The sequence below is a fragment of the Panthera tigris genome, chromosome D3, assembly GCF_018350195.1.
Source record: "Panthera tigris isolate Pti1 chromosome D3, P.tigris_Pti1_mat1.1, whole genome shotgun sequence".
In the NCBI taxonomy this organism is placed as follows: domain Eukaryota; kingdom Metazoa; phylum Chordata; class Mammalia; order Carnivora; family Felidae; genus Panthera; species Panthera tigris.
Genome location: NC_056671.1, coordinates 20,805,739 through 20,824,748, shown reverse-complemented (window position 1 = coordinate 20,824,748; position 19,010 = coordinate 20,805,739). Strand labels below are relative to the sequence as shown.

Sequence of the window (19,010 nt, the reverse complement as noted above, 5' to 3'; positions counted from 1 at the left end):
ATGCTGACCACCACGGCATGCGTACCAACGTGTCCCATTGCAAGGTGTCCAAGAATACCAGCTTTCTCTCCCAGAGTGTGTCAGGAACACCACTGAGAACCTTAGGATCTCGATTGGGTCACCTGCTGTATGATTCATGCATATGCCTATCTGAATCCCCTCCAAACTCCGTGTCACTTCTCCTCTAGGAACCTTGCAAAGGCCCTGTTTTCAGTGTACTTGCTCCCTGGTGGTCAAGGGGAACTTGCATTACCTTCTGGTCTTTGTATTCTGTGGCATCTATCTATGTGTGGCTTTCTAGGCCAGTTTCATACTGTTTGTATTCCTAGAACTTTGTTATAAATTTAAGCAGGAAGTATGGTGCCTCTAGATATTTATTCTTCTTTCTCAAGAAAGCTTGGGCAATTTTAGGTATTTTTCTGCCTCTATACAAAAGTCAGGACTTTTTTTTCTATTTCTGTGAAAAATATCATAGGAATTTTCATAGGAAGCCTTGAATCTATAGATTGTTTTGGGTAGTATGGACATTTTAAGGTTACTTTTGTTGTGGAAAACACTGGATATCGGAATTCTGGATGAAATACATAATACACACAGCTTCCATTATCTGCAATAGTCACAGATAAGATTCAGATTATTCTGTGACTTCTCATGTGCTTCAGCATTTTATAGTGATGGATGTGAATTGATAACTTTTCTCTTAAGTTTTAGGTCTTCTTCATCTTGAAATCTGATGCATATAATTACACATTAACCACTGTCTCAAGAATAAATTTGGCTAATAGAATTGGATTTAATATGAATCTTTTTTTGACATTTATTTATTTTTGAGGGGATGCAGAGAGAGAGGGAAACAGAGGAACAGAAGCAGGCTTGGCATTGATAGCAGAAAGTCCGATGCAGGGCTTGAACTCAGGGACTGTGAGATCACGACCTGAGCTGAAATCGAAAGTCAGATGGTTAACGGACTGAGACACCCAGGTGCCCCGAATTTACTATAAATCTTTACGTCTGATGTGAGTTAAGTCTCTGAACACAGTTGATGGCAAAGAAAGCAATGGTCGTATACGTATCACGAAACAATCTACTAACCATTCAGAAATGAGCATTGGATCACATTCTTATTCCACAGTGGGATGAAGTCCAATTTTGTGGCTTTTCTTTCACCTATTACTCCAGAAATTGTATGTTTTTCCATTTCCCCGGCCACCCTTTTGGTTCTTTCTGCTGCATAGCGACTACACAAGGCAAGGGTATTTTATAATGCCTCGGGATGGTCACACAATGTTTTCAGACAGTGCCATTTTCCTTCTGATTCTTTTTTTCCCTGATGTTTGGAGAAATCTCATAATTTAATGGTGATATGATTACCTTTCCCTCAAAACCAGCAGTTACATTGTTGCTACTTCAGATAATAGATGGCTTCCAAGAGCAAATGAGGATGCCTTCCACAGCCTGGGGTGCCTCTGGTGTAGACTCCCCCACCTCTGGTCTTCTGCCCCATGGCTATCAGGAGACAGGGACTAGGACTGAGTCAGAAGAGACCCTGTTTGTTCATACCCAGCGCGGGCTTTGAAATTTCCAGTGGACTCACTCCTGGAGGACTGACCACTAAGTTTCTCCAAAGAGACAAGAGGCCATTTCATTGGGGAGGGCAGAAAATATTCCCAGGGATGGGGTACATGTGGAATGAACTAGAAGCATGGCTAGGATATGAGAAGCAGATGCATGCCCTCAGTCTGCCTTTCCATGGAAGAAACTTGGGACTGAGGCCACCAGGGACATGGAGGGGATGACTCGGGGCAAGATGTCACCCTGTCACTCAGTGTCCCAGGCTCCCTGCAGTCATTGATTCTGTGTAGTCCCAATATATGCCTCTTTCAAGGTCTCCCCCAGGCGACATCAGGGTGACCAAGGGGCAGTAAAAGAGAGGAAGTTAATTTGCATGAAGCACCTCTCCTCCTCATAGGTCTGCAGGCATGAAAAGGCCCAGAGGAGACCCCAATCCAACCCAAGAACCTGAGGAGGCAAGACCTGTGAGGATCCCCACCATGGCCTGGATGGTGCTTCTTCTCAGGTTCCTTGCTTATGGTTCAGGTCAGGGGAAGAGACCCTGCTTTCTTGGAGGGCACATAAAATCAAGGTTTCAGGGTGACCCTTGCCTCTAATAATAACACATGTGCCTGCTTTTGGTTTTAGGAACCAATTCTCATACTGTGGTTATCCAAGAGCCATCACAGTCAGTGTCTGCAGGAGGCATGGTGACACTCACCTGTGACTTTAGCTCTGGGTCAGTATCTATCAGTAACTTCCCTGGCTGGTACCAACAGACTCCAGGCAGGGGTGCCCACCCCCTTATCTACCACAAACAATCACCTGTCTCGGGTCTTTGATCACTTCTCCAGGTCCATCTCCAGGAAAAAAGCCGTCCTCACCATCACAGGGGCCAGCTTGAGGATGAGGCAGATTAGCACTGTATGCTGTCTCCGGATAGTGGCATTCCACAGTGATCTCAATCTATGGAGAAGTGCAAGCAGGGCTCAGAATGTCTCAGCCCTGAGCAGCAGGGGAGCAAGCGAGGGGGAGGATGGTCAACACCACCATGGGAAGGGAGGCTCCCTAGCCTGATTCTGCTGTGCAGTGGTTCATCCCGATGTGCCCATCCCATCTCTCCCAGTGTGTGTCCATCTCACCAGTGTGACCCCAAGACTGGGCTTCCTTTCCACATCTGCACATATAATGAAGGGGAGGGGGTTCAGCACCTAAATATATCAACAAATGGTCAGAGTCAGCAACCTCAGCAACCTGCTCCCTGTGAGATGCTTATTCAAATGACATTAAGAGCCATGTTGTCATTCACTAATCTGCTGATGGAGACTAACTGAATAAGTTATGCAGGCCAAGCCATCAGTCAGGCAAATACTGTAACACCCACATCCTTCCTATGGGGGACAGAAGGCGTCGCTGCAGCCCTGGTTGTCTGTGATGTTTCCACGCCTCTCAACATGTCACACCGTGGTCTCAGTTTGACACGGGGACAACAGACCCATCATCTGCCCTCCATCTGCTCTCCCACCTGACTTCCCCTGTGTCAGTCAAGGCATTCCTGTCTCTGTGGTCATCACCCTCTAGCCACCTAACTCTCTGGACCATCCCTCCCTCTCCCACAGCTTGGGGTCCATTCAGTTACCTCCCTCTGTTCCACTTGGGGACACAACCCATTTTACCCTTCCTGTTTTCTCTGCTGTCATCTTCCTCCAACCATTCCCCGGGGTTGCCTTCTATTTCTCCTTGCCCCAAAATCTGTCTTAGACTTCCTGCAGAACTAAATCTCTAATGAGCAGCACTGACCAGGAGAAGCACAGCTGGCAGGGATGGCAGGTTGCAGGATGGCCCCGCAGTGGTCCTACTGGACTCCCGGGCCCTGCTCTGTCCCCATACCCTCAGCAGCCTCATCAGAGTGTGTGGAGTCCTTTTTGCCATGCTCCAGAAAGGCACAGATTTCCATAATCTATGTGTCCTCCTCTGTGAAGGTTTGTGACCGTTCAGGAAGTTCCTGTTCACACTCATCACCCAGAGTCAGCCTGCACCCTAGAAGCCCCCTGTGGGGGCAGATCCCCTGCTCTCTGTTCCCTGCATCTTGTCATCAGCTCCACTGGGATTCCTAGACTGTCCTGGGTCAAGATTGCTCCTGTCCTTCCCACAATAGCCCCACCCAAGGAAGAACCCGGTTCAGGGAGAGTGCACCAGGACTGCACCACCATCTTTCTCTGAAGGGTCTGTCTCACGTGGTGGAAGCACAAACATCAGGGACGCAGGTAAAGGAGAGCATTGGTAGCAGTGGGAAAGAACAAGAAAGTGGGAAAGAGTGAGACATTTGCCCGGAAAGCAGCAGGGGCTGCTGTGTGATCATGTCTAAGGGTTTCTGCAGGACGGGGGATCCAGCTGCCAGCCCTGCACTGACAGGAGGCCCCAGGTCTGGGCCCCCTTGTTTCCTGTGGGGATATGGCAGGTGTGTCCAATCAGGACCTGGAGGACCTGGAGGACCTGTATTGATTGTATCAATCAATACAGAAAAAGCATTTTACACAATTCAAAACCTATTAAGGACAAAGAGCGAGAAGGAATGAATGAATGAATGAATGAATGAAAAGGCAACGTTTCTCAGAGAATGAAAGTAGAGGAGCACATCCTCAGCTTGATAACGAAAATGATGAAACACCACAACTTACACACACTGAAGTGAAGCACTGAAAACTTTCCCCCCAAGGTAGCAACCAAGATCATCATGTCCAGTCTCAATACTGCTGTTGGCCATGGGACTGGATGTGCCTGACCAAACCATAAGGCAAGTCAAACAATGAGAGGCATACAGACTAAGGAGAACAAGAGGCAATTGTCCCTGATTTCAGGCCAGAGGATGATATAGGGGAAAAATGCAAAGGGAGCTATGAATTGTGTGTAAATATATGAATTGAAAGTGTAGGGGCGCCTGGGTGGCTCAGTCGGTTGAGCGCTGACTTCGGCTCAGGTCACGATCTCGCAGTCTGTGAGTTCGAGCCCCGCATCGGGCCCCTGTGCTGACAGCTCAGAGCCCAGAGCCTGTTTCAGATTCTGTGTCTCCCTCTCTCTGACCCTCCCCCATTCATGCTCTGTCTCTCTCTGTCTCAAAAATAAATAAACGTTAAAAAAAAACTTTAAAAAAAAAAAGAAAGGGTAATAAGCAATTTCGGGAAGGTGGTGGAACACAAGATCAGTATAGAAAGATCATTTAGTTGCGTATATACAAGCAGTAACCTTGTGAAAAACAATGTAAAAATCACACTTCAAACCACTCCATGATGAAATATTTGGGTGAATATGTAACAAAACATGTACAGGTCATGGATGCTGAAATCTTGACAATGCTGGGAAATGTAATCAAAGTGGATCTAAAACCGTGGAGGGATATGTTGTGTTCAAGGAATAGAAGAGTCAATATAGTAAAGATGACAATTCTTCCCAACTTGTAGAGAAGTATAATTCAATTCCTATCGCAACAAGACAGAGTGATATGGATGGAAGGTAGACACAGTGGCCAATGTGACAGAACAGAAAATTCAGAACCAAACTCACAAAAGCATGGATAAGAAATACTTATGGATACTTATGGATAACAAAACCTTATTGACAAGGTTGCAGAAGCCTTTCAGAGGAGGAAGGATGGCCTTTGAACAAATGTCCACAGAACCACTGGATATCCATCGAGAGAAATGAATCTCACCGAAAACTCTGACTTCATAAAAAAATTCACTAAAAGGATTATTGACATACTGTAAAGTATACAGTTGAAAACATAAAAATGGAAAAAGTCGTCAGGCTCTAGGGTTTGTATAAACATGTTTAGATAAGACCTCATTAGCACAAGCCAGAAAAAAACTGATACATTGGACTTCATCAAAGATAAATTCATTGTTTTCCCTTTCCTTGATAAATCACTTAGCCAATAAATGAGGGAAAAATCACAGATTAAAACAAAACCCAATTTATTGGACACTCGTTGGCATCCATCGTTACAGTGCATAGGAGCTGAAAAACATTCCCAAGGTTTACAGATGCTACCTCGCACACCAGTGCAGGGATATGATGTCTGCAGTATCTTCTGCCAGATGTCAACAACTTACCACTAACGGGAGGTAATGTTTGCATCTCACAGAGACCAGGACTCCTTCTGAGCGTGCAAAACACTGCAGTCATCACGGGCAGTATTATAGGATCACGTTGGCCATGATTCAGCTCAAGGATGTGTGAACAAAAGGAGCTGAGGAAGCCAGCTGGGCTCTCAGGGCTGTTGGACACAGTGAGGTATGTGCCTGTCAGCCAAGAGGGGGCGCTGTGGGAGTACCCTGTGGTGTCTTCACAACTGCTCAGAGCCTGGGCCTGGGGACTGGGCTCTGGGCTCCCTGATGGGAAGTCAGCATGTGTGTCCCTTCTGGTGTGGCAAGTTCCCCCGGGCAGGGACCTGTGCGTTGTGCATGCAGTGCTTCCTCCCAGGGGTCTCCCCAGTGGTGAAGCCAACCTCCATCGTCCCCAGGGTGTGTCCGTCAGCTGGGCTGAAGCACCAGCGTTCAGAGAGGGGCTGGGCAGTCACTAGATGGACTTCATTTGCATGGACAGCTCCTCCTGTGGCAGAGGGTGGAGGAGAAAAGGAGGCCTGGGGCAGCCCAGCCCAGTGTGGGTACCAGGGTCTGTGTCACCATGGCTTGGCCTCTTCTCGTCCTCATACTCCTGTCTCACTGCACCGGTAGGGACTGGCCTCAGGGACACAGGGGGGCCTCAAAGGATACTTCCCATGCTCAGCCTTTTGGGACATTTTCCCCCCATTTCTGGTTCCATCACTGACGAGTGTCTGTGTTTGCAGGTTCCCTGTCCCAGCCTGTGCTGACCCAGCCGCCCTCCCTGTCTGCATCTCCGGGAACAACAGCCAGACTCACCTGCACCCTGAGAAGCGGGTTCAGTGTTGGAGGCTACTACATAAATTGGTTCCAGCAGAAACCAGGGAGCCCTCCCCGGTATCTCCTGTACTACTACTCAGACTCAGATAAGCACCAGGGCCCTGGGGTCCCAAGCCGCTTCTCTGGAACCAAAGATGCCTCGGCCAATGCAGGGCTTCTGCTCATCTCTGGGCCACAGCCTGAGGATGAGGCTGACTATTACTGTGCTACAGGTTATGGCAGTGGGAACAGCTACCTTACTCACAGTGACTCAGATAACGAGGAAGTGAGACCAAAACCCCTGGGTCCACAGACCTTGTCTCTGAGCCTCTTTTATTGAGAAGCTTCTGTGGATGCTCCTGTAGGGGAGAGTCCTCTATGGTGAGACCTGTCCTTGAAGAGGTTGAAGTGACACACAAGAAATTTAATAGAGAACATATGGGAATCAACATAGATCTTGAAATTCAAAAGACACTCAGGCAAAAATGAGGTCTATGTTTTTCTGAATTACATGGATGAGGTAGGGGTGTACTATTCAATGCAAAGAAATACACTTCACAGACAGAAGAAGAAGAGTAGAGTAGACGTTTCATAAACAATATGTGCAGGGCCCCTGGGAAGCGATGGGACACAGAGGACTGTGACTAAACAGGCCTTGCTACCCCTTTGCCCCGTCTGCCCCACCCCATCCATATCCTAGGGCAGTTGTCTGTGGTGCCAGCTGTCTTCCCGGAACAGGTGCTACCACTGAATTTTTAGTCAGTTGAAGAGACATGAAGAGCTTTTCCTGAGTGTATGGGCATTGACTGCTTTTTAACTCAAAATGACCGTCATGCCAGGGCGCCTGGGTGGCTCTGTCTGTTAAGCGTCTAATTTCTGCTCGCGTGATGGTCTCATGGTTCGTGGGATGGAGCCCTGCGTGGGGCTCTGTGCTGACAGTTTGGAGCCTGGAAGCTGCTTCAGATTTTGTGTCTCCCTCTCTCTCTGCCCCTCCCCCACCGATGCTCTGTTGCTCTCTGTCTCAAAAGTAAGTAAACACGCAAACATTTTTAAAAAATAATAAATAAAAAAACTTCATGCCCAGTGGCTCATCGAGGGGAGGCCTGCCCTTGTGTCCTGCAGTTCCGGTAAGAATTTGCTATGGCCAAGGTTAAAGTTTGCTCTCTGCGCACTTCTCTTGGATTTTAACAGTTCCCTGTCTCACACGTGGGTCTTTCATCCATGTTGAGTTTATTTTTGTATATGGTATAAGAAAGTGGTGCAGTCGTTCTTCTGCACGTTGCTGTCCAGTTTACTCCACACCATTTGTGGAAGACACTTCTTCCCATTGGATACTCTTTCCTGCTTTGTCCAGCATGAGCTAGTGTATAGTGTCCTGGACTTGACACTTTCCAGGTTCCTCTGTCTCCCCAGGAGTCATTGTCAACCTGTGCTCATCCAGCCTTCATCAGTGTCACAATCCAGGAAACAGAATCCACATGAGCAGGAAGCCCAGTGACAGCAAGTGTCACAGGAGTCCTAACACCAGGGCAGGACTTGCTTTGAACACCTGCTCTCTTGGGATGAGGCTGATGCGCAGGGATCCCTGGGTGAGTCTCTGTCCCCATGGGCGGCTGAGCCCCCAACCATGTCTGGGTTCCAGGTAGCGCCTGAAGCTGATCAGTGCATTGATTCTGGGACAGCGGCCTCAGTGTTGCTCCCTTGGAGCTCAAGGCCCACGGGAACACGAGGCACACTCTGCATCCTCTCAGGGCTGGACTGTCACCCTCAGACACTCCAGAGACACCTCCAGCCAGGATAGGCCTCTGCTGAAACGTCTGTCTCAGGGCTACAGGGCCTGTGACCTCAGACACACAGTGCCCCTTATCTCCACCTCAGCTGGAGTCAGTATGGGATCTTTGAAAGAATTTTCTGGGTCAAATTGGCCTTAGATAGTGGAAAATTATTCCTCTAATCAGCAGCGGCTGAATGAGCAATTTTTCTATCCTGAACACGGTGAAGACAAGACACAGTGACTATTGCTTTACCCACCCTGAGAGGAGTCTGACCCCTTATGGTTCCATGCAGCAAACTCTGTGTTTGACCATTCCACCAGAGAGATCAGTGTGAAGTTCACTGGAACAGGCTCCTCATGATGTTTCCCCAGGAACCATGTTGGGCTTTCCTACTTTACCTGTTAGACCAGCCCTAATATGCAGAATTGTTATTAAAATAATAATAGTAATAACAATAATGAATCAAGTGATTTAAGCAAGGAATTGGCCCCTATTCAACCAAGAACTAAATGTCACGTATTTTCCGTTATGTTTTCATGCATTTGGCAACCACTATTTTAAATCATATTCTGTCTGCAATAAACATGGGTCCGGGGAAACACACTCGCAATTGAACCTGTACCTTCCCATTGAAACTGTCACTGAGTTTAAATCACTCTTTCGGAGCTGAGTTTTTGGAAAAAATGACACACATTCATTTTAAGGTAACTGCTGTCTAATAGGTGATTAACACATGAAGTCTGCAAGGAGGTCCCTGTCAGAACACCTGCAGCTGTCACTCCTTCCCTCCCAGAACTCCCTGCAGGTTTGCCCTTTGTGCTCTGAGGTCAATGCCACACACAGCCTCACTTGGCAGGGCTCTTGCAGAGTTGGGTCTATGTGTTTACAGAACAGATAATAGGAGGGATTCCGTGCCCACAGCGTGAGGAGGACTGTTTTCTAAACTGGTGGAAATAGTGACAGATGACTGAGGCTTTTAGGGCTTAACCCTTCTAGGAACAGACACGAGAGCTTCTACACAACCCGGAAAGGAGTGCTCCCCAAGTCCTCAGGGCTGTGTGAACACGAGTGGAAGGGGAGTTCCGGAAACCAGGGAGGAATCCCATAAGAGGAACGGCCAGCCTCCTGGACAGAAGGGAACACCTGTCCATGGAGACCTGTCACTGTTCTGAACTTGACCATGATCTCAAAGGAGTGTATCCCAGAGATACCAGCTCAGTCTTGACCATGAACGAGCAAGGGAGCAGTGGGGAGGCTGGAGCTGTCTCTCTGATGGGCTCTGGTCACCATGTCACACAATGGTGTGTCTGTGACTGGACACTAGGGGTCACTCAGGGCCTGGTTCTGAGGGGTCAGGGTTATTGAGACTTGAATCTGCCACCTGGCACTGCCTTTGCCTTCTGCTCAGGGCTCCCATCTGGGACCTCCCCACCCCCTGGCCCCACACAGCCCCTGCTCTGCCCACCCCTGACCTCCTCAGGATGAGGGACCAACCGGGGCCTGTGAAGGGTCAGAGAGCTGGGGGTCTCATGCATGGATGGGTCCTCCCTCTCTCAGAGGATGAAGAGGGGAAGGAGGGGTTAGGGAAGGTCTGCTCAGCTGTGGGGTCACAGAGGGCAGGAGCAGTCATGAGGAACGGGCCTCCACCATGGCCTGGGTCTCTCTCTTCCTCATCGTACTTGCTCACTGCACAGGTGACTGGATGCAGAGACAGGGGAAGGGGCCCTGTTTCCTCCTCTTGTCTCTAGACCCCAGCCTCATCCTCTCTGTCTTTTCTTCTTCCAGAGTCCTTGGCCCAGTCTGTGCTGTCTCAGCCATCTTCAGTGTCTGGGTCCCTGGGCCAGACGCTCACCATTTCCTGCACTGGAAGCCCAGCCAACACTGGGGCCGGTTATTGTGTGTTTTGGTACCAACAGTTCCCAGGAATGACCCCTAAAGCCATTCTCCATGAGAACACTTGGCCTTCGGGGGTCCCAGACCAGTTTTCTGGCTCCAAGTCTGGCAACACAGGCTCCTTGACCATCCCTGGGCTCCAGGCGGATAACGAGGCTGATGATCACGGCTCACCGTGGGACAAGAAACTCATTGCTTATGCAGTGCCCAGTCCTTTGGGGAAGTGAGACAAAAATCTGCTGTTTCCCCAGCAACGGGGGTCCTCTTGCAGCCTCCTCCCTTTGGCCAAGTCAGCTGCTTCCTTCGTTTGGGGTAAACTGTAGTGTGAGAACAATGTCAAGGAACTTGGGTTAGCAAATAATCCATATTCTATTAACTTCAGGCCCCCAAGCCTGTCCCCGGTTGGAAGACATTGTAGGAGATTCTCCTACCGAGGAGAAATTCCCGGGCATCAGGGGCCAGCTGTCCTGGGGACAGAGTCCGTGACAGGTCAGGACAGAGCCAGGAACAAAGAGTCCAGGTATGTCTGAGTGTTGATACAGTGCTTCCCAGATAATGTGCATCCATAGCACTTCCTGAACACCTAGTGTGTGCCACAAATGACTCTAGGGATGTGGGTCCCTGTGGACGTGACAGGAAGGGTCCCCATGTTCAGGGAGTCGACAGTGTCTGGGAGAAGAGAGAAGACACAGAAGCTAAACATGTTGTAAAGGAAGGTTGTCAAAAGTCCTCTCCATGAATATCCTTGATGATGAAACACATTGCAGGAGCATGGGAGTAACATGATCACTGTACATGAGAAGCCTTAAAAGTAGTCATGGCCAAAGACGTGAGTAGAGTTCATTACGATGCAATTGACAAGAAAATGTGTTTATTCCTGTGACACACAACACAAACACATTTTAAAGGCAAGTAGAGAAAGTTACCTAGTTATAAGCAACATGTAAGACTTCTGAAATATTATAAACAATTTGTTTTCAATGAATGACATTTCTGATAAACATAGGAAGTATTTTGGTAAAACAGAGTGCTTGTATTCTAGGCAGATAAGGTTAAAAGTGAATAAACCTTTTGTTTCCATTTTTAATAAGAGCAGACCAATAGTTCAAGAGAATTTTGACCTTTTAACCCAGAGAAAACACAATTTTGATTTTTCATGCATGTATTTTGATATGAAACCTCATTTATTTACTGAATATCTTTAAAATTTAACCAGTACTGACCACACTTAAAATTCCTTTCCAGGTTTCTTTTCCAAAATCCTACTACAGCTTTCTCTTATACATTTAGATCTTGATCTAAGGATTCTTTGAATAACCGGACTCATGTTAGGACAATATTATTTTTCTTTTCCTTCAACACAAAATGTATTCCCTTTCTTCATACTTTTCCCCCTCAAAAAACACACGTCTTACTTTCCTGGAGCACATAGCTGTTTTCCTTATTGTTTTTAGTAGCCTAAGTTATATTTATTAGAATTCCTAACTCTAGAGACCTTAGTTTTCTAGTGAAAATTAAATAGGAAGCAACTGTGAACTGTTTGCTATGCCAGTATTCTTTAGATTAGCAAATTTATGACTGCCTTTCACAATTTCTAGAAACATAATAAAATATTTAAATAAATAACAACCCAAGTTTACTAATGGACCCACATTTATCTTTATAGTTTTTCTGTACTAAGACAAAAGTAGATAAACAGATGGTTCATACTTAAATTTTTTACTATTTTATCTTATTTATCTTACAAAACATAAAGAACTACAATTGTTAGGAAGCTATACTCTCCGTAGCAATTAGTAGATTAAATGCAATCCCTATCAAATGCCCACATGCCTATTTTGCACTCTAAGAAAAAATGATCTTAAAATTTCTGTGGAATTGCAGGGACTCAGAACATGCAAAAAATCCTGAAGAAGAACACATTTTCAGGACTGACAATTCTAGATTTGAAAACTCACTGGGGCACCTGCGTGGCTCAGTTGGTTTGGCATCCAACTTCTGCTCAGGTCATGTTCTCACATGAGTTCGAGCCCCACATTGGGCTCTGTGCTGAAAGCTCGGAGCCTGGAGCCTGCTTCAGATTCTATGTGTCCCTGTCTCTCCGCTCCTTCCCTGCTCGCACTCTGTGTCCATCTCTCTCTCTCTCAAAAATATATAAACATTAAAAATTTTTTTTCTTAGATTTCAAAACTCACTAAAACTCACTTATGAAGCTATAGTCAACATGAATGTGGTACCCGCCTAAGGATAGACATAGGGATAAGTAAAACATATCTCAGAGGCCAGAAAGAAATCATTCATCTATGGTCAATTGATTTTCAAAAGGATGCTCAGAGAATGTACTCTGAAAAAAAAAGTTCTCTCCAACCAAAGGTGCTGGACCAACTAGATATTCACACACAAAAGTATGAAGTTAGACTCTTACCACACACTATAAACAAAAATGGATGTAAAATGGATCAAAGATCTAAATTTTAGAGCTAAAACTATAAAGATCTTAGGAGAAAACAAGAAGAAAATCCCCATGATTTTTGAGCTTGGCAAGGGATTCTTCACATAGGGTATCATAAGAAACACCCAAAAAAGGGGGGGATGATCATCAATTGGGCTTCTCAAAAGTTCCTATTTTTGTACACCCAAAGATACTATCAAGAAAGAAAATGCAACCCTAAGTACAACCGCATCTCCCAGAGGCCACTGAAGGAGATAAGAAATGCCTGGGACAGCCTAGCTCTAGCCATGGGTTCTCAGGAGGACTGTGACCACCATGGTGTAACCTCTTCTCCTTGTGTTCTCTTCTTACCACACAGGTAAGGACGGTCCTCGGTGACCCAAAGCAGCCTCTGAGCCTATGTCGACACCTATGGATCAGACCTCCAAGCAGCTTCACCTCCATCCCTGCCCCATCACCCATGAGTGTCTGTGTTTGCAAGTTCTTTCTGCCAGCTTGTGCAGACTCAGATTCCCTCCTTCTCCGCATCTCTGAAGAATCAAATAGACTCATTTTCACCCTGAGAAGTGACATCATTGTTGTTTTAAGAAATATGCATAACGGTGCCAGTAGAAGCCATGGAACCCTCGGCGGTATCTCCTGCGATTCAAGGCAGGGTCAAATACCACACCAGAGATCCCAGTGCCCTGTCGTTTTCTGGATCCAAAGATGTTTTGACCAATGCATATGTTCTGATGTCTCTGGAATCTCGTGTGCAAGGAAGTGACTCTTAGTGTTCTATATGCCAAGATAGTACCAATGCTTACACAGTGCTTTAGATCCATAGGGAAGTGAGAGAAAATCTCCCTCCACTCTCTAGACCTGGTGGCATCCCCTGTCAAGAGGTTCCAGGAGTGACTTTTGTTGTCAGATCATCCAAAAAATTATTTGTTGTCTGGGAATAAGATGATCTGAGAGTGCCATATCCCTTCCTTCAGTTATATCTTCAGAGTGATCCTTATTCACCCTGTGTTCATATTTTCAAAGGCAAACTAGCTTGTTCAGAGTTACAAATGACTCAGTGAAGGAGAGCCTGGCTATCTCAGTGGTTAGAGCATGCAACTGTTGACCTTGGGTTCGTGAGTTCAAGCCCCACTTTAGGTACAGAGGTTACTTCAAAATAAAGTGTTGAGGGTCACCTGGGTGGCTCAGTTGGTTGAGCGTCCAACTCTTTGATTTCAGCTCAGGTCATGATCCCAGGGTTTTGGGATCGAGTCCTGTGTCAGACTCCACACTCACTTTCTCCCCTTTTCCTGTGATAGAGCTCTGCTGATCTCCTGAATTCCCTGGTGCTGGGCAGTGCCTTCCCAATGAGCAGATCTGAACAGATCCCTTAACAAGGAAGATAGACAAAATGACTATAACACATGCAAAGTGATTTCCAACTTCATATGTCATTGTGGTATTACAAATTGAACAAGGACGTACCAGAGGCCTCCCGTGACCATGGCTAAAGTTCAATACAGTGCCAGCACCAATACTACCGAGGATGTGGGGCAGCAGGAACTCTCATTCACTGCTGGTGGGAGTGCGAAAAGCCCCATCACTTGGGAAGATTCCTTGGCAGTGTCTTCCACGGCAAACAAAGCCTTAAGGATATAATGCAAAAAGAACAGTCCTATGGATTACTCTATATGAGGTTCTTGTGTGCAACTAGAATATGCACCTAAATGTTTGTTGCTGTCTTATTTATGATTGCCAAGACTCGAAAGTGACCAACGCACCCTTTAGAATGGATAAACAATATCTGTATGTCCACACATGGAATAGGATGCAGGAGAGAGAAATGAGTTATCAGGCCACAAAACACATGGATGAAACTTCCATGCATATGTGTTAGTGTCAGAATCCACTGTGAAGAGTCTGCAGCAGTGAGCAGGGGGGATGAGGGGCAGGGACCCAGGCCCCAGCTCCAGGCCCTGGGTCACTGTGCATCCTGTGTCTACCAGACGGCACTGGTGCTCCCCCAATCCCTCAGCTGGCAGGTTCCTTCTCCTTTTGTCTAGCAGGTGCTCTTGATGATTTGCACAGACAGGATTGCAAGTCTCCCAGAACACGGAGGTGAGGTCGCAAGATGGCCTTGCAGTGGTCCCTGCTGGATGCCCAGCCCTGCTCTGTCCCCACACCTGTAGCACCCTCGTCAGGGTTTGCTGTGTCTTGTCTCCCCTGCTCTGGAGGGACCCGGCATGCCCACATTACATGTCCTCCTGCGTGAGTGTGTGTCCCCTAGGTGAGCTCCTGTCCACATCCGGCACCCAGAGCCAGCATGCATCATCTGAGCTGTACCATTGGGACAGATGGTTTCTATTCCCTCTTTTGTGGGTCTTGTCCTCAGCTCCATAGTGGTTCACAGGTTGTACTGAGTTAGGACTGCATGTGTCCCTCTCATTAGACCCCATAGACCCCACCCCATCCATGTAGATGTACAGAAGGACCTTTCTCTTTCCCTGGAGGGTTACTCTCAGGTGGTGGAAACACAGGCACCAGGGAAGCCTGCACTGGGAAAGGAGAGGGTCACCCAGTCCGCAGCAGGGGGCACGGTGACAAGGTTTGGGGCTTTCTGCAGGATGGGGGCTCCCTGCTGAGTAGCCCTCCAGAGTAGAAAGCCCCAGGGCTGGACCCCTTGTTTCCAGTGGGGACAGTGCACGTATCTTCTCTGTTCCTAGAGGAGTCCCTGAACCTGGGCCTGTGTGTGGTCCCAACAGCTGCTTCTTCCATGCCCACCCAGGGGGAAACTAGTGCATCACATAGTCTTCCTGTCAACGGGCTGCAGACCTCTAAGTGCACAGGAGCGAGCAGGAGAGGTGGGTCCCATTTGCATGAGCAGCCCCTCCTTTTGAGCTCTGTGGACTGGGGATAAGAGAGGCCCAGGGCAGCCCAGTCCCGGCTCTGTGGTCTAGGAAGGGCGTGTGTCACCATGGCCTGGATCCCCGTCCTCGTCGTGCTCCTCTGCCACTGAACAGGTAGGGAGAGGACCCAGTGTCCCAGGGTGGGCCTGCAGCCAGAATGAAACCCCTGTGGCTCAGCTCCCTAATTCCATGTGCGCTGTTCCTTCTCTTCCCTCTGCTATGTCTGTGTTTGCAGGTTCCCTGTCCCAGCCTGTCGTGACTCAGCCAGCCTCCCTCTCTGCATCTCTGGGAACAACAGCCAGACTCACCTGCACTCTGAGCAGCGACATCAATGTTGGAAGCTATAACATATACTGGTTCCAGAAGATGGCAGGGAGCCCTCCCCGGTATCTCCTGTACTACTACTCAGACTCAGATAAGCACCAGGGCCCCGGGGTCCCCAGCCACTTCTCTGGGTCCAAAGATGCCTCGGCCAATGCAGGGCTTTTGCTCATCTCTGGGCTGCAACCTGAGGTCGAGGCTGACTATTACTGTGCAATCTGGCCTAGTAGTGCTGGTCACAGTGACACAGACACATGGGGAAGTGGGACAAATACCCAGCCTGCTTAGACCACTGTAGTCTGAATCTCTGAAGTCTAATGTAAATTGAATGCACAGTTACTATACTTGGGTGTAGCTACTGGATCTGAATGTCCTTCTTCCCAATTTCCTATCAAACCTGTATGAACTCTACGAATAAAAGAAAAAAAGAAAAGAAAAATGACAACAACAATAAAGCAAACCAAAGACAACAGAAAAGTTATAATGATGCAGAAATTTCGCCTAGTGGTTCACACGTAAAAATTAGAGCCTGTGGATTTGGCTTTTTTTCTCTTCACAAGGGTCCATCAACTTGCCTTAGGTTTCTGGTCAGAGTCTACAGACCGTGCCTGAGGCAGACAGTCCTCCACAGCATGGCCTGTGTTCCTCCAGGGGTGAGAGCAGAGGCTCTCCCTTCCCTCCAGGCTCCTGTGCTCAGGGCTGACTGAGTAGCTCTGTGTCCCAGCCAGGAGACACTAAGAATCACAGGGGCAGAGCTGGCCTGGCCCACTGGCTGGGTACCTGCCCTTCATTTGTGATGTCGGGAGAGTGTGACTGCCCCTGGGAGAAACTGTGTGTGCCAGTCAGCAAACTTCTCAGTGGGGCTTGTGAGGGACAGGTGGGAGTGCCACCAGTGCAGCAAAATTTTTAGTCTGCTTGGGAGATTTCACCGACGTGACTTCCCTACAGCTGACACCATCAGGGCCCATGGGCAGCATGTGGCTGGTTTCTGCAGCCCAGAAGAATGGACTGTGTCTTCCTCTCCTCTCCTGCCGCATCGGGGTTGTCCATGATCCATGCAGTAGAGGGGCTGCGGGGCACCATGTTGCATAAAGGAAGTCGATCCCCTGAGCCTTTCCAGGAGAACGTCTTGTCATTTGCGACAACATGGACGAACCTGCAGGACATGACCCTGAGAGAAATAAGGCCTACACAGAAAGGCAAATGCTTTTTTATCTCATTTACATGTGGAACCTACAGGAAAAAGATAATAAAATCACTGTCAATTTTTAGTGATGAGGATGAGTTAGAATAGGGTAACACATATAAAGATGGGAAAGAGATTGGTGTGAGTGCAACTTCCTTAACATAAGTTGGATTTTCATCTAGTAATTTTTAATTATGAAAATACACACAACAGGAAATTTACTCTTTTCATCACTTTCTTGTGCAATTCAGAGATATGAAATATATTCGCCATGTTGGGTGACCATCACGACTCTCCATTTCTCAAAGCTTTTTATCATCCCAAACAGTAACTGTGCACCCAGGAAGGGAATGGGTCAGCTGGGTGTACAGAGAAGCCAGGGCCCCAGGAGCTCATGCCAATGCAGGAAGCAGCAGAGGGCAGAGGGCAGCTCCCATGGGGGCTCTTTGTGGATGTGGCCTGACCCAGGTGGGATCGTTCGTTAGGCTGTGCTTTTTACCCCGGAATGACCACGTGGGTGCACGCTGCAGCCCATGGCATGGGGATCCGTGTGCCCGCTGCAGGGGATCCAGAAACTCCAGCTTTCTTTCCCAAAGTGTGTCAGGGAACATCCGTGAGAACTGAGGTCCTCCTATGAGGCATCTGCTATATGATTCATGCTTATTCTTGTCTGAATTCCCTGCAAAATCCATGTGTGCTCTCCTCCAGAGACTGAGGAAAGGCCTCATTTTCAGTCTACATTCTCTGTGCTTGTCAAGAGGAACTTGCACTTATTTCTGGTCTTTTTATTTATATTATTTGGGTATTTTTAGGTTTATTTATTTATTTTAAGAGAGAGAGAGAGAGAGAGAGAGAGAGAGAGAGAGAGGAAGGAGCAGAGAGAGAGGGAGAGAGAATCCCAAGCAGGCTCAGAAGCCGGCTCAGGGCTCAATTATAGAAGTTGAGGTCATGACCTGAACTGAAATCAAGATTCTGACACTCAACCGACTGAGCCACCCTATTTCTGGCCTTTTGAATCTGTAGCATTGATATATGTGTCTCTTTTGGGGCCAATACCATACCAATTATAGGTAATGTAGAAAATGCAAAGTTTCATAGATGATAGACAAAATATACTCACGTGATCTATAGCCATGCACCGTCATTGATCTACCTCATCGAGGTCAGTGCAGAGGGTAATGGGGACTGGCCTGCCAGAATGGGAAATGAGATGAGAAAACTGGGGTGTCCCCTCAGGGCTCCCAAAAGAGGCTGTGGAGGGGAGTGAATGCTCTCTGCTCTTGTGCTCAGTGGGCGGAAACATCATCCCCGAGCTGTCAATGAGTCTTGGCCCCAACAACACAAGTCTCTAAGTAGTGGGAGGAGCCCAGGGTGATTCATACTGAGGAGGCCCCGTGTCTGCAGCAAGGACTGAGGTGTGGTGGCACCTGCAGCACAGGAAGAAGTCCTGAAGGAGGAGAAGATCTGGCCCCTGTGTGGGGGTGGACAGTATGCCAGGCTGACTGAAGTCCTTACTGCCCTGGTCTCTCTCTCGCAGCTCCAGGATGTCCCTTCCAGTCATGGGTGCAGCTGGACACTGAGACAGCAGGGGGCGCTGTAGGCCTGTGCCTGAGTGGTGTCTGTGTGGGGAGAGATCCCAGCTGAGAACCCAGGCCTGGAGCCCTGCCTTGTGCCCTCTACAAAATTGTGCCTAGAGGAGTTTCCCTAGTCCCACCCACCCCACACTCAGCTGTCACCACATTCAGTCCCAGGGGAGGGAGAGATTTGCATGAAGGCTTCCTCTCTCTTCCAGGAAGGGAGAGGATAAGAGAGGCTTTGTGCAGGTCTCTCCCTTGAGGGCTCAGGACCACAGCCTGGGGTATCTCCACCCTGGCCTGGACCCCTCCCCTCCTCACCTTCCTTGCTCTCTGCTCAGGTTACTGGCTGTGGAAAGCGGAAGAATTGCTTTCGGGGGACCCCTAAGTTGCTTGTTTCCTCCATTTTGAGAACACACTGTGAGTAATAACCTGACACTGACCTGTG

At 48.0% G+C, this 19,010-nt stretch overlaps 2 gene segments (V, D, J or C); both read left to right on the top strand.

The window, feature by feature from the left end:
* Positions 1-6,226: 6,226 nt before the first annotated feature.
* LOC107181091 lies at positions 6,227-6,813 on the top strand. The segment is given in 2 exon segments: positions 6,227-6,283; positions 6,401-6,813. Coding segments are annotated over 2 exon segments (459 nt in total).
* A 3,025-nt stretch (positions 6,814-9,838) lies between these two features.
* Positions 9,839-16,090, top strand: LOC122232722. The segment is given in 2 exon segments: positions 9,839-9,942; positions 15,717-16,090. Coding segments are annotated over 2 exon segments (420 nt in total).
* The last annotated feature ends 2,920 nt before the right edge of the window (positions 16,091-19,010 follow it).